This window comes from Dicentrarchus labrax, unplaced genomic scaffold, assembly GCF_905237075.1.
Source record: "Dicentrarchus labrax unplaced genomic scaffold, dlabrax2021, whole genome shotgun sequence".
NCBI lineage: Eukaryota > Metazoa > Chordata > Actinopteri > Moronidae > Dicentrarchus > Dicentrarchus labrax.
In genome coordinates, this window is record NW_026136716.1 from 13,077,643 (window position 1) to 13,100,092 (window position 22,450).

At 40.0% G+C, this 22,450-nt stretch overlaps 1 protein-coding gene across 2 annotated transcripts in view; it reads left to right on the forward strand.

The window, feature by feature from the left end:
- Nucleotides 1-1,521: 1,521 nt before the first annotated feature.
- Nucleotides 1,522-22,450, forward strand: part of mcf2la (mcf.2 cell line derived transforming sequence-like a) — a 51,515-nt gene continuing 30,586 nt past the window's right edge. For both annotated transcript variants that reach the window (XM_051428216.1, XM_051428215.1), the window contains exon 1: nucleotides 1,522-1,732. In XM_051428216.1, the coding sequence (XP_051284176.1) occupies nucleotides 1,537-1,732 (196 nt within the window). In that variant the 5' untranslated portion in view covers nucleotides 1,522-1,536. The remainder of the gene's footprint in view (nucleotides 1,733-22,450) is intronic.

Sequence of the window (22,450 nt, forward strand, 5' to 3'; positions counted from 1 at the left end):
GCTCCCCGGTTTGAAGAAAACACTCTTAATAACACACATTGGACCAATCTCTGTGTTGCACACACAGGAATGAAATTGACAATATTCTCATCCAATATCCCATTAGAAGGTAAACAACCGTAAGTATTCCTTTAAATACAGACTCAGCACACCAGTGGTGGCACTTTATGCAGTGTACGTCCTTGAACTCGGCCCACTTTGGTGTGCGACCGTGGTAACTGATTACCTGATACAGCCCTTGTGAGTGGCTAATTGATAACTTACCCCACGTCTCAATACACACGCAGTCGGAATGTCTGTTCACTTGTTGGATAGTTGAGGGACGGATGACCAGGCGAACAAACAGAAAGTCAAAGAAACGGATTAGAAGGAGAGGCAGACTGGTGGACTGGTGTTTGTATTTATCATGTCGGCCTGCCTCTGCTGTGTCCGTCAGCCAGCGCAAAGGAAACAGAATCACAAATACACGCAGACTCACAGACAAGGTCAGTGTCGTCTCAGTGTATGAAATTCTATTATTCTACTTCTGTGAACCTGTCGCGTGGAGCCAGGCCATTTCGACTGGCCGCACTTTGTGAAGGGGACCTTTTAGGGTTGCAGGTCATGTTGGCTTTGGACTGTCAGAGAAGAAGCTGCATTGATTGTTAAAGTCACATGTTTGTCATGTGGCATAGCTTGATCAATATTTGTCCACATGAACAAGGAACCAAACAGGTCAGAGGATTAATCTTGGTTTGTAGACATTACATGGGAGGTTGATTTTGTGTTGGAGCTTTTATAGCCAAACAATGGAATCCCTTTAGACTCTCTGTCTGTTTATAAAGACATCTGACTGTATGATTCTGAGAATTAAAGCTAAGAACTTTGGCTCTGTCTCGCTTTTTACAGTTATAGTAACACAATCTCTGTTAAAATGCAAACCAGCACAGGTCTGTATGACTGTCCTGCATACAACTGGCAACCATGAGGGTTTGTATAGTTGTGTTAATGCTGTAGATTAAAGTGTTTCCTCAGTTTTAGGCAGGAAGTTGGATCTCTGCTGCAGGAGCGACAATCAGGTCCTGGCTGGACTATGAACTCTCAGTCCGTTTTTATGCCCAACATCAGTGCTCTTGTCTTACAATCTTGGTTTTATTTTGAAAGGGTTTTAAATCTGCAGGTTTTATGACATATTTTCATGTAAAGATCGACACCTGTTTCAACCTATGCCCACCGCTGTTTAAGAAATAGTTATTTTGAAGACTCTTTGTGTGCATGTGTGATGGCGTCTGTGGCCAAACTGCAAGAAAAGTGAGGATTTAAATCCTGAATGTGGACTACTTTTGAGGCAAGGATGAGAACAAGCTTTCAAAGGTATAGCAGAATATATTCTCTTGCTCAGCCAGATATAGGTATGCAGATTTCCACAGCCGGAGGGAGGAGCAGAGGAAAGAGGAGTGGTGGAATCACTCAAGAAACTTTGACAGGTGTGTGTGCAAGGAAGAGAGAGAGACAGGCAAACAGCGAGCGTTTGGAAATACAAATGAAGAGAGCAGGATGAGGCGGCAGGCGATACTCTTTTCTCTACCTGTGGAGATGAGGACGGGGAGGGAGGAAGAGGAGAGCGGGCAGAGGGACGGGATGAAGGGGTGCATGGGGAAGCGGGAATGTGGAGGAGAGAGGTTTGTCTGCATCTCACTGGAGGAGATGGAGAGCTACTACAGATACAGCCAGTGCTGTCGACGGCTGCATAGTGAGTTTGAACTGCGGTTTGTGTGTGTGTGTGTGTGTGTGTGTGTTGGGATGGAAGTCATGACTGTTTCTTTAAGGGAAGAAAGACAGAAATCTAAATTCCTATTCTCATAACACAATCTTTTGCTTGGAGCTATTCAAATATTCCCCTAAAGTCAGTTTAAAACTGGGTCAACAGATGAACTGTAGCACACAGCTTTAATGTCTCGTTAAACATTTGATTTGAATATAACACTGTATAATCTCTGTTCATATGTGCAGTATTTAGATGTACTAGTTTAGTACATCATTGTTAGTAAATGTGCATATTCTGCATGCTGCTGCTACTCTTAGTTGAGGTTGTTGGCCACATGATGGTCACATGCAGTTTTGTACTCTATCAGCCTCTTCCTCTAAATATTTGTTGTTGTTTTTTTTAAGAAGTCCCTCTTTTAAAGCTGAGTCATTCCGGAAATTTCTGTCCACATCCCTGGCTGATTATTTCATCAATTTCATTTAGATCTCTGATCCATTTTTGGCCCTTGGTCTTGAGGTGTGCTTACTATACCATGAATATAAATGAAAAGTCTTCTCCGAGACCTCTGCCGTCATGAGTGCTCTTCTCTCATGAAGAGAAAGCATTCATTCCGACTGTACTAACAGACAAACTTGAATCATGAAGAAGTAATTCTAGTCCAGAGGTCGGCAACCTTTTCTGTCAAAAGAGCCATTTTGGGCCAAAAACAAATCTGTCTGGAGCCACAAAACATATTTAAGCCTTAATTTCTCACCGCAGATCAAACCAAGCCAGCAGTATTGGTGGTGAAAACAAACAAATTGCACAACTCTATTTTCTCTTTTTGGATTTGGAATCCATAGCTGGCCTAGTTAGGGAGACTTATGTCTTGTAGCCACCACTATTGAGGTTCGACAAAATATAGAGGAAAAGACGCCAGGCAAGGATGTAACGTATTGCAAGTGAAAAAAACAACAACACATTTTATAATTATAGAATGTATGAATCACTTGAGGACTACAACAATGATAAATGAAAATGTAAAAAGGACGGGGACAAATGGGACTAAAGAGCTGCAGATTGTTCTAGTCAAACTGAAAAGCGATACTACAGTATGGATAAATTGCATTCTGCCTTCAAGGCGTTTCCATAAGCTTCTCTTCTGTGTCCTCAATGTACTTACAAGGGGTGTGTATCAAATGATAAATGGGCTTTATACAACGCTTTCCTGGTCTACTGGTCACTCAAAGCACTTTACAATACTTGTCAAATTCACCCATTCACACACACACTAACACACTAATGGCAGAGGCTACCATGCAAGGTGCTAGACTGTTCATCAGCTTCATATCCAGAGCACTCACCCATACATACACACACACACACACACACACACACACACACACACACAGACACACACACACACCGGCATCACAGCCATCAGGAGCAATTTGGGGTTCAGTATCTTGCCCAAGGACACAAGTCGACACTTTGACTGGGGGAGCTGGGAATAGAAATATCTTGACCCTCTGATTACTAGATGACCCGCTGTATCACCTGAGCCACCCAAATCTGAAAATGGCAAGTTGTCTTGGAGGAAACCATTATTTTTTTTCGTTTTAGTGGAGCTGTATGCTTGTCCCAGCTGTTTGAACACTTCTGTATCAACACTAATGTGCTGCTTAGCACACAATCTTTATCCATGTACCCAGAAGTTAAACATTATGTAAAGTTTGAATATAAAGCTGCACAAGAAAACAAACTGACTTCATTCCTGCCTCTGGTAAATGCCCATCACACAGTAGGAGACCAAAGTACATGTGGGAAAAGTGTAATTTAGTATACTACTACATCCTTATTTACTCAGGGTGGTTCAATAAAAGGTGGCATAATTATCTGACAGCCGGTGTACGTGTGTGAGAGAAGGGAGGAGAAAGGAGGTGTGTGTGTGTGTGTGTGTGTGTGTGTGTGTGTGTGCGTGTGCGTGTGTGTTTGTGTGTCTGCATTAACAAAAGCCTGCTGAGTATTTGTACACCATCGATCACGCAGACTCCTGTCTGTCTGTGTGCACGTGAGCACTGTGCAGTGTGTGCTTGATGATTTTTAGATCTTGGTGCCTGTCAGTGATGGTTCGGGTCTATTCTGGTCCCTTTCCTGTGGGCTTTGTTGTATTTTTAGAGGTGATGTGTATTTTTAGCAGAGCTATTCAGCTGTGTCATGGAGACAGGTGCTGTGTTTTTGGCTCTTGATCTTATTTCCCTGCTTATTGCTGTTATATCAACTCATATTTGGGGATATAAAGTGTCACTTTCCAGATTTCTCTTTAAAACCTTCTGTTATTTTCTAGTTTCATAGTTTTATGATTTTACACATGCTTGTAAGCTGCAGAATTACATTTTATTTTTATTAAAATATACTGTATTTAAATCTCAGAGATTTTAATTTAATATGAGTAATCGATCAGAAAGGATTTTAGAATAAACGTTAATTCTGGCGAAGCACCAAAATGCATTGGCTTTAAATTTGGTCAGCAGCACCACTTCCTGTGGTGTTTCCCTGAATGGTGATCCATCTTGACAGATGATGGTCTTCCTCCTAAATGGCTAAACTTCCTCTTTCATGAGTTATCACATGATTGTGCAATCTGTTTCCGATCATTTCATCATCTTTCCTATGATATCCTTCTCTCTGTCACGTTCTGGGCTTGTTTGACACCTTGTGATCTTTTAGGCTAAAGTCCCTGGTCATCATCTGAGTTGTGGTTGTGTGTATGTGTGACCCTGACCACTCCACACAGTCTTCGCCATCAAGTTCATTGCCTTCATCCTGACCAGAGGAAAAAATCGCAAACTGTTTCCTATTTCGGAAACACAAAGTCTTTTCAGTAGTTTTTAGTGCAATGCTGTGCACATTGGAATTTCCAGTATTTTATCTGTGTTTTTTCTGGCGTTCCCAGAGTACAGTTGGTTACAGTAATTAAAGCGCCAGACTTTAGTTTAAACGATCCCCTCCAGACAGGTAGTCTGCTTGGAACAATAATTTGTGTCTGATGTTTTTTTCTGCAATAAAAAGTATAATTTCCACTTTAAAATCCTTAAAAAGGTATTTTCTCTAAGAAGAGAAACTGAGTTTTGACTGGAGGGGGAGTTCAATATAATTGTATAGTTCAGTTCAAAATAAATGTCATGATATTGATCCTGCAAGATCCGGGAGGGTAAAATTTGTTTAAACAAGTTGAAAAGTGTGAATGTTTGACCCTTTTTCACAGCTGTTAAGTTCATGTCTCCTGTCATAATGTCCTTTAGAACCACTTAAAAACAACATGTTTTATTGGGCATTTAGTATTTAGTAGATAGTTGAAAAGAAGAGTGGAGAGAGAGATGGGAGAATAAATTCTTCCCTCCTTCAGCTATTGGTAGCACAGTTGACATCATACAATAAGAAGTTTATCATATCAATCGTATCGTGCCGCTGTAATTCTCACTCAATCACATTTTTCCAGCTAAATCTATTGGAAGGTTGTGCCGGATTTAAGTGTTGGTTGTAATCCGTTCCGCATGCACCTTAGACACACAGCTGTTTCAATACAGGTCTATGATGTCATTGGAGCATCCCGGTAGTATTGAATTTGTTTTATTGGGTTTTACGAGAACATGTGGGATTGATGACTGACTTGGCACTCAGTCATAGGAAACCCGGATAAAGGTTGTGTCTTGTTAAACAAAAAGAAAAGTTGTGTCACGTGTAAAGCATGAGTTTAAATGTACTCATTGTCTGATTTCCTGTAATGTTTTAAGAATTTTTAAGTTTCCTTTTCCCAGCCAGTCAGCCAAAACTGGTGTTTTTTTAATATATGTAGTTAGATGATCCTAAACTACACTTATCTTTATTAGACCTGACTTTAAAGGACCAGTGTGTAAGAATTTGTGGCATCCAGTGGTGAAGTTGCAGATTGCAACTATCTACACTAACGAAGTACAAGAGGCCCTAGCTAGAGGTTGGTCATGGCGGACTCCGCCAGAAGGGGACCGGCTCCCTGTTTTAAAAAAATGGCTCATTCTAAGGTAATGAAAACACAACGATTCTTATTTTCAGGTGATTAAAAACTACTCTAACTATAACTACTAACAAAAACTAAAACATATATTATATGTGGATTTCTGCATACAACCTCTTAAATGTTACACACTGGACCTTTTAAATACAAAACTAAGTAAATATGTGCGTAGCAGCATTACATCTTACCCTATATACGGAATCTGATACGCAAAAAATTAAAATCTCCTTTTCTTTTCATTTTCTTTTCTCTTCTTCTTCTAAACCAAATTTAATGGGGCCAATCTGCCAAGAATGTCTTAAATGAAAAGTACTGCAGTCAGTGGAGGTTTGCAATGATAGTAGATTCATAAAGATGGACAACAGCTAACTATATGCCAACACTGCTATGCAGAGTGCATTTAACAAAAGAAAGAATCCAATAATTATATTTTGTGATTTGGCCACTGATGGATTGTTTTTAACGTGAGTGAGGTTGCCGATGATTACTTCAGGTTGTGAAATTGTCAGTTGACATTTGCTTTACGTCCTCGGCATCTCATTTTAAAGCCTCCAAGTACATATCCGTATATACAAGCTTTCGAAACAGAATTTACAGGTACAAACTTTAATGTACAAGTACAGAGAGTACGAGTACACATTGCTATTCTTAAATGTTTCTGGCCTTTTTGAAAGAACAACTTTTATATCTGGCCTTCAAAACTAGCAGTTGCCATTCCCTTCATATAATAGAGGTTCTTTTAACATTCTGCTACACTGACTAACCTACCTACTAGAATTGCCAGCCTTTCCTACAGTAGTTTCAGAGACTTCGAGATGATAAATCGACTGAAATCTGGCGCATCATTTTGACAGAAAATTGTCAACATGCCTATTAATTAGTGGGTGGACATCCTTTAATGTAGCACTGTGTGAGAAATGGATCTCATTACATTGCTCAATGTCCCACATGTCTTCACATCGCAGCAGTCAGTTTTTATACCAAACATTATTGGTGAACGCAGATTATGTAAGAGTCACGCGGGGGGTAATTAGCAGTTCCTCCATACATGCTCTTTATCTTTAGCCTGGTCAGGTCAGGTCAGCTTCAGCTTGTCTTAATGAGCGCTGTGTTTAATAGACTTCCTGTTTCTTAAATCTCTGCAATGCAGCCGATTAGTAAGAAAGAACTGTAAGTAAGGTTGACTATCCCTATATGAAGAAATGCAAACATGGATGTATGCAAATTAAAGCTACCTAAACCAACTTGAACTTAAAGTGACATGCTCCTTTTGGCTGTCAGACATTTACGGACATTGCTTATATTGATTGACAGGACACAAGAGTCTGTCTTACCCCTTAACCCAGCCATGCAGGCTGCTTTCTGTCAAGTCACATACTGTATCAAGAAAATGTCAAGTATGTCAAAAAGGCCACCGAAAATTGGCCTAATGACAGCCCGCTACTGTATCTTCTCATCAATAAACTGTGATTTATAGAGTGAGAAAGAAGAGAGTCTGATGGACATTTATTTTTGACAAAAAGACATTCTTTTTTTTAAGGCCAAAGAATTCTGTAATTTAATTTCACAAATAGCAAATAAAAAGCCAGTTAAGTGCTGAATGAAATGTTGTTACAGCCTCGATTCAAACTGGCTACGGCTGCTTTCGGCCTGTGAGTCACTTCTCAATTGGTGTCTTCCTGTTTACGCTGCAGCCAGCCAATAGTGTTTGATCCCGGAGCGGAAGGACTCAATAGTGTTTCGTCTTTGCCAGCACAGACGTGGGGGGGAAAGTCTCAAATAAATAATTCAGCTAGGAGTTATTCTAGCTGTAGTCTGCACCACATCCCTCACACACACACACACACACACACACACACACACACACACACGCACACGCACACACACAGGCACAAACAGGTCTCCTTTACATCCCGTGGACACACACTGAAGTCTGCTCTGCATCCCATGTAAACACACACAGATGCACATTCACACGTCATGAAATATTTTTAAGTCAGAGAGGATTTGCATGTGTCATATTACACATTGCAGTAACACACACCTATGTTGCATTTTATTTGTTCTTTCTGCTGTTAAATTCTTTCTCAGTTTAACTTGAACAAAATGTCCAAAATTTACCGGACTCCCTCTCATAAGGGAAGTCTGAGGATCTGGATCAAATGTAGGAGTAGGAGTAGCTAGAAGTTTGAAATGAAATTGACCCATCCATAGATTGCCATTTATTGTTTTTGATCAGGAAAGATTCATTTAATTTTTTTGATATTAAATGACTTAAAAAAAGTTAGTTTTTCTGTTTTTGAAATAAGCTGTAATTAATTGTAAAGTAGATTAAGTTTAATGTACAATACATAATTTCTGCTGCCAGGTTCGGTGACGTGAAGTAGCATGGATCATGGAAACTTTACCACTATTGTTGTCATTAGTCAACTTCTCGCTGTTAGGATTCCTTCAGTGTTCATTCTTCAGGAGGTTTTTACTGGGGGTCGAATTATCTGCTGAGGTCTCCTCCTCTCGAAAACAAACGGACTTGCTGATTAAAACTGGTAAAAACACTGAATAAAACAATTTAACCTTAAAAGTCTGTTTCTCAGGCGCTTCCTGGAGGCTGCCAGTCGAACTGCTGCTAATGTTAGCTCAGCTTGTTTCTCCGACAGCTTAAGATCCAGATGTCTGATGACTAAAATCTTTCATTCAGAGTTAAAAACCACTAATATCTAAAAAGTGTGGCTGAAAACTAGATAAAAAGTCAATTTATGAGCTTCTGACAGACAACCACGACACTGACACATGTGCAAAGGGGATATGACGCTATTTCTTTAGGGATAATGTAAGTACACGACTCAACAAAATATATAACTGATATATATGAGCGTTGAGGGTGGAACTATAAATCGGCCACCAGTGGGTGAAACTGGTTGTTGTCAGGACTGTTTGAGGATAAAGCAGCAGAGACAGGAAATGAACGATTATAAACTCTTTGCCTTTTCCTGTCTGACAGCCAACGTGCTCTATCATCTCAATCAGACATTAGGCACACCCACACACCCACCTACCTACACATAGGCCTGCATTTTGACACCTCTCTAACGGACATCCATTGTCACATTCAGATCTTTTTAAATCCTCAGCTCGGCTCAAACTCTCGAATCCCTTCATTTATTGATAATCTTATCTCAGACTAGACTGAGAGACTTGTCTTTAGCCCTAATCTAATTCTTAATCTCACACATGCATTGTTTTTCATCTTGTTGTGCCTAATCTCAGCCCTTCTATCATTTCCACCACCGTTACTCTGTGACATTCCGATATTTGAGTCCATATTTTAGTAAATTTTGACCCCTGATGATGAAAGCATTTCTATTTTTGTTCAGAAAAAAACAGCCAGGATTAAGCATGGGTCCTATTCTGACTTTATCTAAAATCCCATCTGTGATTGGATGATTATGATTATGACTTAGTGTGGGTTGATGTGCACTTACTTTATCATAATCATCAGTACAAGTGAAACCATTGTGCAAGTTAATAAAATGACTCTGTGTACTTTGAGACTCTAAAGATAGCATGATGGACAGACTGAGTAAGGGTCTTCCCTGCATGTGAGCATGGATTATCCCCTTTGTGCAGGTCAGCAGTGTCTGAAGAGGAGTCTGATTCTCCTTGATCTAAAGTCAGCCTCAGCCTCTTTCTTACGTGTCTAACTATAATAAAAGTGAGGCAGAGGACGTATGTTACTGTTTTAAATGAGCAGTTCTAACACGACTTGGGGGCAGACAGTACATGCATTAAATTCAGTGAGGTTTTATAGACTCAAATCTTCCTATTTGAGTCCATAAACCGAAGAGGACGAGAGGTGTAAAAGAAGAAAAGCAGCTCTTGTGAACTGTGCTCTTTAAGGGCTACGGCAGGAATTTAGCATTGTACTTTCAAAGAGTGACAAAACAAAAAGGAGAGGCTAAAATATACTGACCAAAAGTGCTGGATCCTACACTTCCCATAATGCATCTCATTAGCATCTTTTGTAAGAAAGAATGTTTGTCTGTTCAAACTCTGTGCCCCCAGTTTGTAACACAGGCTTTCTGTGTCTCTAAACCTACACTGAAATAACCCTGATGACATCACCATGACATAATCAGGGTCATATTCTCAGACATGCTCATATGAAGTATTTATGTGTATAATCATTAGAATTTTTTAATTAAATAAGTGATTCTAAAACACCAACCGTCCATCCTTTGAGATTTCCCTGTTTTGTGCAGCTTGTGAGGCTGTAAGGCAAACAGCAGCAGTCACCTCTTGTGTGTTTTAAATGTTAAAGTTTGGCTTTGAAAGCCGCTGTAATGACCATATAAATGTTAAGGCTAAAGACCAGAATGAGGAATGTTACTAAAGAAGGACTCACACTTCTTTTATATTTCTCCTGCGTGTTATATTAGTCGGGATAATGGAGTTTCTGCATTGGCTTGCATATGAAGGATGTGAGGAGTTACTGTATTCCTTGTTTATGTGAAGCAACAGAATGGCAGTTTTAAAATGTGTGTTCCTCAGCAGGACGGCATTTTGTGAATTGAGGTCCGGAGGGTCTATTCACATTTTTGCCAACTTCTCACTGCTTTTCTGTGTGTGGCACACTGGGTCCCCCTGCTGTCTTCTGTATGTTTGTGTGTGTGTGTGTGTGTGTGTGTGTGTTTTGTGTCTGTGAGAGAGCGTGAGAAAAAAAGAGAGAAAGAGGCCTCCGTTCCCTCTGGCACAAACATGAGTCTTGTATTTGAAATGTGTACAGTACTCACATAAATCATGTTTACTTTACATTACCATAACTTGAGTCTATTTCACATCTCTCCCAGGTCGGTGCATTCAAGTGTTTTTTGGTATCTAGGATATTTGACACTTAAAAATTTGCTGCAAAACAGCCAGAAAAAGAACAGCAAGCAAAGATGAAGTTAGGAAAAATGTGATTTTAGCAGCATCTTCCACTAAAAAGGCTATGAACATTATTCTGGATAACTCAAGTTTTGTTTTTTTTTTCTTATTTACATGTTTGTGAAATTCATTGAGCCCAACGGCTGTAAAGCACATTCACAAACCTAAAAAACTATGCTATGCCTCCAAAAAGGCAAGCAACATAAATTACAATGTTTGCACTACTGGCATGGTTCTTAAAGGTTTTATATGAAATTGCCACTAGATGTTAGACTAGAGCACCAACATCTCAGACCAAAACAATGGCCATTTCAGCCAACCAAACTCAGCTGTCAAAACCAGTAATTTTACCTCACACATAATTGTAAAACACACTTCAAACTAGACTGAAACAAAATAAGGTTGACTAAAAACATATTTGTTAGTCTTTCCAACAATCGCCAATGCTGGTCTGGTCAAAATAAATCCTTAATTCACCAAGTTAGATGAGAAAAAAAGCTGCGAAACAGGCTACCACATGACATTAGCTTATTCTTGGCAACAAATGCGGCCTTCAAAGTACGTTCACTAAAAGTTCTGCCACTGGCAGACAGATTGTTATTCTAAGTGTCTGACAACATTAAGGAAAGGATCCCTACAGAGATAGACCTTTCGTTTAACCAGAAACAGCTGGAAAATCGCTATTGCTCGCCACCAGACAAAAGTAGTAAATTTACCTTGTATATAATTGTAACTTTAATACTTCATTCAAAGTGGACAGAAACAAAATAAAAATCTTTAAAGTTAAGCAAATAACTTGCCCTCGAAAGGAAAATGCTGTTAAATTCTTTATAGATTCATACAGATTCCTATAGATTACTGAGAAAAGTTTGATAAGATGAAATATCTAAAATTACTGCCAGCATCAGGATGGAAACTTTATATAATAGAGCTAAAAATCATTTTACAAACACAAAATCTCTGATGCCTGTTAGAAAAAGAAGCAGATCGAAGCACATGCACAACAAATTTGCACCCAAAAGGATTCTAACACAGGTTTTGGTTTGCTATCTTGTGCATATTTGCCTCTTTATTCTCGCTACAGCTTTGTTTTTTTATTCTGTAGAAGACTGAATCAGATTTACCATGAAAATGTAAACAGTCTTTTAAAAACTGATTAGTATCGGCCAAGAGATCCTTTTCGTCTCAGCTAATTTAGACCATGTTTCATACTGATACTGATGTTCAAAACAAAGAAATGTATTCATACAGTAATCTAATTTATCAGCTAAATGTAATTGAAGCACACTGGAGACTGAATGAGAATGATGATAATGAACAGTAATCATTATCATGGATTTGTGTGTTGGGAAGTCACTGCAGATGGCTGAAACCAAAGTTGTTGTTTTTTTTGGTTTATTGTTCATCTATCTTTTGTAGAGACTTCCACATTGTGTCACATCCAGTTTTCCTCTATCCATCAGTGAAAACAGTGTGAAATGTGAAACTGGGGGCGGATCATGTGAAACTCCGCCTGCTGGCTGGCACAAATGGGAAGGGGGGGAGGGTGTGTGTGTGTGTGTGTGTGTGTGAGTGTGGGCTGCGCTGTGAAGTGACAGCTCAGTAAGCCGAAGGCTGAAGCGCTCGTCTGTGGCGGAATGGACTGCCTGAACTTCCACCGTGGAAGAATATGTGACCGTGTGTGAATGTGTTTTAACAGTGCGCGCGTGTGTGTGTACCTGTGTATCAGGGGGCATACATGTACCGGCAACACAATGGCTCTGAACCGAGTGTCTCAACTCTGCCACGATATCACCAGGCTGTGGCTGCAACTGAAGATGATGACAGGTGTGTATGTGCCCGAGTGTCTGAGGCAAGTGAGAGAGGAAGAACAAGGCTGTTCATTTAATATTGTAGCGTGTGTGTTGGATGAGTTTGTTTCTTGTGTGTAGATAAGTTATTTGTACATTTATATAAAGAGAGAGATAAGACTGAGAATTCTGCAGGTGTGTGTGTGTGTGTGTGTGTGTGTGTGTGTGTATATTTCTTTGTCCTGGTCCAGCTGTAATTATTTACAAGTCTCTACAGTCTTTGGTGTCACAGTTTGACTCACCTTTTGGTATGTTTAGAGCTTTATAATAAGTAGAGGGTCTATACATGCATCACGTTAGAGGAAGGCCACTGAGGGTTCATCCTCTGTGAGTTTACGAATATGCTCACAAAATAATGTACTTAGTACGAGTATGATCACAGTACAATGCGTTTCTAATCAACAATAAATACAGCAAATTGGATTTAAATTATACTATTGTGATCAAAACATTGCTCTAAATGTATTAAAAACATCCGGTTAATTACACCTACTTCCGGTTTAAGCCCTGCCCACTCACAGTACAAATACGGATAATATGGTAGATGGTGATAATGATAATGGTGTACTCATCCCGAGTTTGTCCTGTCCTGTTTGAACTGACAGGTCTACTTTTGAAATGTCTCTCTCGGTACATATCTTGGTCACAGTTGTTTGAAAAAGCATTCAAGCATCTTTAAAACATGTTTTTACGTTACAACGAGAACGCTGAGGTCGGGCAGTCAGCAACGGCATCGCGAATCATCTTCTGGGGACCGTGAATATCCAAAGAAAATACTACTGCAATCTGGCCTCTTGTTGTAAAGATGTGGTGGAATAAGTGATGGACAGAGGTTTAAACTCTTCCAGCAACACACATCATAGCACACATAGACAAACTGAAGTCATCATCAGTTAGTATGTAACAAACCTCTTGTTAAAATCGGTTTGTAGATGTGTATAAAAAGGAGCTAAATGAATGAACATGACCTGACTTTGTTATCCACATTGATTTTGTCTCATGGCCCAAAGATGCTTTTTCCTGCTGGAGGCACTATTATCCATCTAACACTTACATAATCCAATCTAAAGTGGAGCGTGTGCTTTGTCCTGAGGTCCTAGCTGTGTGTTGAAGTGAGCTGTGTGTTAACGTGAGGTTTGTCCGTCAGTACAGTACAGTCCACAGCGGAGCACGCTGACAGCATGTTAATCACATTGGTCCCATTAACGTGGTGTGTTCCCTCTCTTCAGCTGGGAGCAACGCTTTTTTGAGAATTTGCTTTGATGAGTGAAAACCGCAGTGTTGATATTAATCCAGATAGATTTTCATGCTTTTCTTGGCCCCCTTTAGGCTTTCTTTTAGGGGTGTGTACGGTATTTTGTTTTGAGTTGCTGTGTGCAGAGATGGTGTCTGGCAGATGGACAGAGGTTATCTCATGAGCCTATACAGCCTGCTGTGCCCTCACACAGACTGTTAGTGCCAAGGTATAAACCTTTCCTAACGTTGCTTTTTGCCAAATCAAGATTAGAAGTTGACATGTCTCAGCTAAGCTCCTATAATGCAATCTGGGATGTGTATCTGTGTGTGTGTGTGTGTGTGTGTGTGTGTGTGTGTGTGTCAGAAGAACAGGAAGCATTTATCTGTTTGCTTTAGCAGCAGCAGCGGTTGTTATGCACCTTTCAGTCAATTTATTTTGTCAGTCAACAGTTACAAGCGAACTGTCAATACAGAAGCAAGAGAACACGATCAATAAAGTCAGTACAGGAAAGTAAATTAGATTAAGTGGATGGGATGAATTTTTAATGATCCCTCAGGGCGGAGAGGATGATGGCAACAAATCAAACATATTGATTTTTGAAGAAGTAACATATTTATCGTGTTCATTCCCAGCGCCATGTAGCTCCAGAGACTCAGAAGATATATTGTCACATTTACCTCAGTAACTAAACCATCACTTCATATTTGACCCTGTTGCCTCCAAATGTTACTCAACATTAGTGATATGGCGTTTAATGACAGTTTAATGGTGTCATTAAAGGTGCCATACGTAAGATTCTAAAGCATATTACATATTATTTTGAATCACTGTAAATGTGACTGTGAATGTAACTCAAATAATGAGACCCTCCCCGACTTTTTTGGTTGCCTATAACGGCATTCAGCAGTCAAGCCCCAAAACACTGGATCCTACACTTCCCATAAGTACATTTACATTAGATTTTAGATTAAATTGAACTATAAAATTGGTGCCCCTAAACAGTGGTCAAAATGAATACATTCTGTATAATGTACATTGTGCAAACCGGCTGTCCTAGCTCAAAAAGACGCAAACACACCTCATAACTCATCAATTAGTTGAAATAAACTAAAATGAATTAATTATTATCTCTTAAAAGCTGTATGTCACACGCTGGGGCAGTTTCCATCATGCCCCGCGCGTAAGCTTTGAAGAGAAGGATCACTTTCTCTGGAGAATTGCTGACCTTTTGATCATGACCTACTCAACTTCAACACAGATACAAAACCATATCAGCGGATTAGAATCACATTTCAGTGTGTGTGCTACAGTGCCGAACGTTCCCTCTCCTCCAGGAATATTACAATTGAGGTGGTTTTGTCAAAAATGTTGTCTCGGATATCCACTTAAATGTGTCAGCAACCGCATGCCCATTATGCTAAAGCGCTATGCACAGAGGGATGCATCGTCTGTGGAAGAAAATGAACGAAGAAGGAAAGCAGTGTTTGGATTTTGTGATAAGATGGGTTAATAATTCTAAAAATGGTAAATCCACAGTCAGTGTAGTAAATCATTTCTACCTACTAGCCCTAAAACATCCTCAAGTGACCTCACAGTCAGTGACCTTTAAGGCTGTTCTAGAAGATAAGTTTTGCTTCCAGTGCATGATGTCATTGTGTAAAAGAGTAGTGTCAAGTTTTTCCTACAGCTGCAAATTTCTTTTTAGGGCAAGTAAAAACACAGTCCTCCTGGATCCTTTACTTACTGCCTCCCTCTCTTTCTCTCTGTCTGTGTCATTTTTCATTTTCTCCCCCCTCTCTGTCTTAGCTTTCATGTTCGTCTTTGTTCTGTGGAGTGTAATGACTGGTAGCTATGGCCAGAGGCAGCTGAAAAAGGCTGCTGGTTTTTACTCTCAGCTGAGCTTTTACCGTCTGTTTTTCTTTTACTCTAATGGTGGAGAGAGAAAGAGAGAGGAAGGGAGGAGAACCTGGATTAAAAAAAACCACAAGATTACAAGTGCGTGCTTTGTAGTTTAGCGAGTTGCACCACAGACGCCTAAACAAATGATGATGTAAATTTCCATACATTTCCATGAACCTACAGATTGGCAGCATGCACCTGGAGAAGGTGGAGTTTCAGGGCCACTCTGGCACAGATCCGAGACATTTTGGCGAGCGTGGAACTTTGTGACCCTCTGAGTGCAGAGAGGTCACACCAAATACAGCGCCAACCTGTTTCACTATCAAATACTGACAACAGCAACAGAGTCTGCCTTGTGGATTGCTGGCTCTGATGCTCTGGGGTAGTGTTTTTCCTAGCGATGAGAGAGAACACATGCACTGCCTCTAGCTGCCATAACTTCTGGGTAAACACAGGATACATATAACGTGTCAGACGGAGAGGAATGCAAGTTGGCTAACGTCTTGTCAGATAGATTTTCATCAGCAGCGGAGACTGTTTAATAATGAAGACAACAGCTCCCATGATCCCACGCCATTTCACGATTTATGAAACCACGTCTTTGGTTGTTATTTTGTTGTAAGAGACCCCCTAGTGGCAGAAACTAAATACTGTACATTTAACTTGGAAAGAAAGTGAATATGTGCATTTTTAAAAATGTTTCACTAACATTTAACATGAGAAACAGAATTTCATGTCTTTATTTTGAGACCATGGTAAAGTTTTTGAGCTCACTGGATGTGATGTTGCATTGTCTTCATGCAAAGTATGTATTCATTCATCTGTACACTCCGTGAGCCCCGTTCTTTGTCGTTCCAGATAATGGAATCTCAACTAATTGTTGGTTTTTGCAACAGATTTGAATACAGTTTGCCCGAGCATTGGATGGGAACCTTGCCTCTGAGTGGTTGCGTGTGTGTGTGTTGTGACGGCAGCGCAGACTGCAGACAGGCGGACAGTAGTGTGTTGTTTTGCTGAGATGATGATGCCACCATCTATTCAGTAGAGCAGGGCTCACTGCCAGTGACAGTGTCAGGCCCGAAGCCATTGTTCTGGATTTCTAACCGTCGCTGAATGGAGGTAGAGCTCGACACTTTCAGCTTCTTGGCCTTACCAAGACATACTGTACATACAGAATTAAACTTTAATTTACTGAATCACAATAATGGGACTCAACCAAGTTTGAAAATGCCTCATGACAGACATGTGCTGACAATTTCAACAATTAAAGAGCATATTAAGTACAATCACATGTATGAATAGCATGAAAGAAATCTTATTTAGTTTTTGTATAAATGGGATGTTTCTATAAATAAACAGAAAATTGATAAATCAATTTATCATCATTCTTCACAGCCTTATGATGTAACTTCATGTAAGGTAATTTTCCCTGAATCTGATCCCTGAAACGCGTCTCATCAGGCCACACACTACTAGCTATTGTCTGAATATTGCATGTAGGGAGGCAGCACTGGTTGTATTGGGATCACCAGTTATGCTATGCATCCTCGAACTGGGAACGTTTCTATAAATTAAATGCAAGTAAAAGTGAAATGGAATCTCCTCAGTGACCTCTGGGTGTCCTTTGATTGCATGCTGACAGCTGAAGAACCAAAACAATCAGGACTGGATTCAAGTGACCATCAGTAATATTTGAGTGTTTGTCTGGCTGCTGTTTTTCCTGATCCACCCTTAATTCTAGCTTTGGGATTGGGTATGGGCACCAAACACACACACACACACACGCACACACACACACACACACACACACACACACACACACACACACGCACACACACACACGCACACACACATTCCACGCCACTGTTGGCCCTGTGACCCAGTTGTTGTTTGGCATGGTGTGTGTGTGTGTGTGTGTGTGGGTGTGTTAGATACCCCACAGCAGTGACAGATGGGGCTTTGGTAAACCCTGACTATAATGCCAGATAATAGAGCTTGGATTCCCTCACACAAGTGCACATACACACACACACACACTCACTCACACAGCTGCAGAGCGGCTGGCGAATCCTTGTTTCTCTACATGCAAATACACCACAACGCAACTGACCATCTCTCTGCCGGCATTTGATACCGACGCAGCAACTTTTAACCCCCCCGGGCCACACCCTCACCACACATAAAACGTTTCTCCAACCTATTGCCCTCAAATCTACATTCCAAGCTGGTCCTTTTCCGTTTCGTGCATACCGGAGCAGCAGATGGAGAGCTGAAGGTCTCAGAGACGCCTGAGTGCCGGACGTCTGTCTCTGTGACATCACTGCTTTGTGCTTTTATTATAAAACTATTGATCTTCTACTCATGCCATGTCCTTAGGCAGCTGACATACTCTTGCCTGGTTGGCAAACTCTACCTGGAATATTGGGATACATATTAATCAGGCGTTATTTTAGTACATTAGGGAGTCTGTGCATAGCTTACACACTCAGAACTCAGAACCAACTGGTTGAATCTAGCTGAGAAGTTGCTAGTGGCTAGATTATTTCAATTACCTAAGTCTATAAAAAGTTTTGGAAGTCCTTATTAACTTGGTAATATAAGTTGAAATAATTAAGTATTTCATGTTGAGCCATCTTGATTCACATTCTTAACAACTTGATCAAATAAGTTCAACCAAAGTCTTTTTCAGTTCAAGTTGAGTCAACAAACTGCAGCTTGGATCAACTAATTTATTTAGGAGTAATGAACTTGACACTACACATTGTAAACAAAACAAGTTCAACCAACATCTATTTCATTTCTCTTAACTAATCTTTTGTTGTCCAAATCACACAGGAAACTGAGTCAACAAATGCATGCTGTAATTTATTTAAGTGTAATAAACTTGACACTTTACATCGATTTGAATGAGTCAAGTTGAGTCAACAAATTCTTTTTTACAGTGTACTTGTATCTTTCCAGATTTCTGAGATGCATTCATTTCAAATTAATAATTAATCTGTGTAAATGAGTGTTTATTCATAGTCCATATGGGACAAGTTATTTTAATTTATATTAACATTAAGTTCAACTTTGCACACTTCAAATGATGTCTGAAGATGATTGCAGTCAGCACAAACTATGACTGTATCTCGTCATCGGTGATTCCTCTACTTGTTTACAGCCATGTATCAGCAGCTGATACATTATACGAATTGTTTTGGAAGCACACCCATCTCTGTAGATGCGGGAGATGTTAGGTATGATGATGTAAATATAAACATAATATAACATAAATGTGCAATAAAAGGAAACTTTTACACTTTAAAGAAGCAGTTGCACAAAACTACCATACACTTTTAGGTTTAAGCTCTTAAGGGGCTCCAACATTAAAATAGCCAACAGAGGCCTCATTTTGTCAAAAATCCAGCTTCTGATGCTGGGACTGAGAGAACTGAAGAATATTTATGAATATAGGCACTCGTTCTCTTTTCTAACTATATTTAGTAATTTCCTTTCTGTCACTGCAACCTCAGTGCTCTTGACTACATTTTAAATTAAGAAAACTTTAGGTAATTAGATCCAAGCAACAAATCAGGACAGATTTATAGTGTTATCAGTGGAACCTGATGAGAGTCCATTTCCTCAGCTACTGCATTGTGTGTGTGTGTGTGTGTTCCTCAGCTACTGCATTGTGTGTGTTGGTGCACCTCTGGGTCCAACCATGTCATGCTTGTTTTTGTTTGCATAGTCCTCAGCCAGGGGTGTGTGTGTGTGTGTGTGTGTGTGTGTGTGTGTGTGTGAACATCAGACAGCTCTCCAGCTTCCTGTGGCTTTGAACTTTGACCAGCCACCAGCGCCGACAGCCATTAAACCTGCAGAGAACAGCTGGCTGCCATCTTTGAACTGAACAATGTGTGTTTAGCAATGAAAACCTGCAGGAACATGACTGCAGAACAAAGGAAGAGGAGGAGGAGGAGGAGGAGGAGGAGGAGGAGGAGGGAGGTGGTGTGTGTGTGTGTGTGTGTGTGTGTGTGTGTTTTTTTTCTCGAGTGAGACGGTAATGGACAACGTTAGCTGGTTTTGGCTCATGCTTTGAGTGTGTGTGATGGACTGTAGCTTTATGAGACTTAATTGGGCGGTTGCCTCTCTTTCACCTCTGAGGACTGACCTGACCGAAGTGTGTCTTGTTTCACAAATTGAGTTTTTGCAAACTACATTGTAAAGGAGTGTTGGCGGTAATCAAATCCAAACACAGACATACACAGTGTGTAGTGTCTCATTGTACTTAATTATTTATTGTTAATTGTGTAGGGGTGAGACAGATGAGATAATCAGTCTGCATGCTCTAAACCAAGACTGTGTGTTGCTGGTATTTCAGACCATAGCACTGTTTAAAAGCCAACACTGCCTCATGATTCCAGCGCACTGATTGATTAGTTTAACGCTAGCAGGCAAGACACCGAGCACCAAACAAAACGGTATTTTCTAGCCAGATATTGTACATGCTGCTTTTTATGCAATCATAATAAGATTCAAAAGATATCTGCACAATACCTTCACAGATCTGGTGATTGCATTCATGCCTCAATCAATAATCACACAGGGCTTCAACTAAAGACTATTTTCATCATTGATTAATCTGCTGGCTTACTTATAAAATGTCAAAACAAATAGTGAGAAATGCCTGTTCTTCAATTTACTGTCATATAAGACAAAGACAAGCATCAACTCTTAAAAATAACCAAGACAATTCCTCTGTTATCAAAATAGTTGATAGATGAATCAACTAACTGATTAAATGACAGACATTTCTAATGGCTCTAAAACAACTGATGATGATGATAATGATGATAAATTAGAATAGAAATCATTCCGCTGCTATCTTCAAATTATTGTTGTGTGTGTGTGTATTTTACAGTTGTAAAGCTTGGCACTGCTGTTGACCCCCCCTACAATCGAGAAAACACATCCCCAGTATCAGCTAGCACCAGGCCAACACATTAAATATGTAGGCATGTGTAAAGAAACCCTGTCCTCCATTTCATCCTATTGAGACAAGAGCACCTCTACGCTCTTTTTTTCCGACTGCCTCATTCCCCCCCTCTTCCCCACCTCCTCCTCCGCCTCACTATCTTTTCACCTCTCTAAAGCCAGGGCTTATTCTTTCACACACATACAGACGCACACAAACACGCATTCAGCTGGAGACACTCAAGAGTGTGAATTGGTGTGATTCAGTTGGTTTACTTATTTGTTTGTCTTATATTTAAATCATGAAAATATGCATCTAAGTTGTGAAATATAGTAAGTTATTGCAATATCTGTTGTATCAGGACATAATTAAGAGCAACTTTGCCTTGAAAGTAAATCTAACTGCTGAATAGGTTTACAGAGACTCTTACAGAACTTAAGTGAGCTTGATAAGACGAAGCTGAATGGTGTAACATTTAGATTTAATGGGAAGATTGTTAGGTTATGTATCAGTTTGGCCCTCAGCTAGGCCCTGGAAAAAAGGATGAATGAAATGGTGAAGGGGTGTCAGGGGCTTGGGGGAAGGGTACAAGGAGGCGGAGGGACATTCTTTCTAGGCCCCCCATAATCACTATTTGTGTTTGGCTTGCATTGCCCCACTTCGTGTGTGTGTGTGTGTGTGTGTGTGTGTGTGTGTGTGTGTGTGTGTGTGTGTGTGTGTGTGTGTGTGTGTGTGTGTGTGTGTGTGTGTGTGTGTGTGTGTGTGTGTGTGTGTGTGTGTTTTGGTGGGTAATGGGGTTCACTTGCAGCCTAGCTGCTATAGTTAAATTTCATTCATCCGACTGAGGACAAAGCAGGGAGTTTTAGAGTTTCAGCAGCAGTGAAAAGCAGCCCGACGCCTGAATGTCTAATATGTCTGCACCGTTCACCCCTATGCATGGCATAGGCATGCATGGTCTGTTTCAACTTGATGATACTGATGTTTTTCCTCTATTTTTTCCCAAAAATATAAACGCATTTCCCCTAAAATCCCTAGAGTTGATTTATTGGATAGTGGCAATATCAGTTACTGATGGGTGAAACTCTTGTGGCTGCTGTGTTGAAGCAGCATGTCATTTCAAGTATTCACAAGTATTTGCATCATATTGTCTTTAAGGAAATGTTTGCAGTTTTGGCCTAGTTTTGAAGGTAGTTGTTACCTGTGTCAAATATACTGTACAGCAGCTACTGATCTCAGCAGCGAGGGACAGGCTTCTACTGTTTTGGAAATATTCAGAGAGATGAAGAAAATTAACTTAATTTCTATTGTCCAACATAGGCAGCTCACTTCAGTTTCACAATTTCATTTATAACCGACAAAATGAGTTAGTTCAGAGAGCTGATATTGTTAGTAAAACCTTTTTCAGTTAAGGTGCATAATAAAAAAATCACAAGTAACAGTAAATTTAGTTACTGGTGCACCAAATATCTTAAATACAGTTAAGATACATAATCTTTTTATTTGTATTTCAAACCTATGCATGTATACTATTTGTAATACTTGTATAATAATGATATTTATTCATTTCAAGTGGAATTATATGTTTTCCTGGATATATTTGATTTGCTGATTTAACCACTCTGGGCTACAAATGCCAACCTGCTCTTTCAATTTGAATTTTAACAATAAAAACACAGTGTGGTACAGCTGTTATTCAAACCCGCCCTGTCATTTCCTGCCTGGAAAAGAACGCATTTTGCTGGTACTATCACTCACTGATGCTGTCACAGCGTCTTTGCTGACCTGTATTTAAAACCCGCAGCTC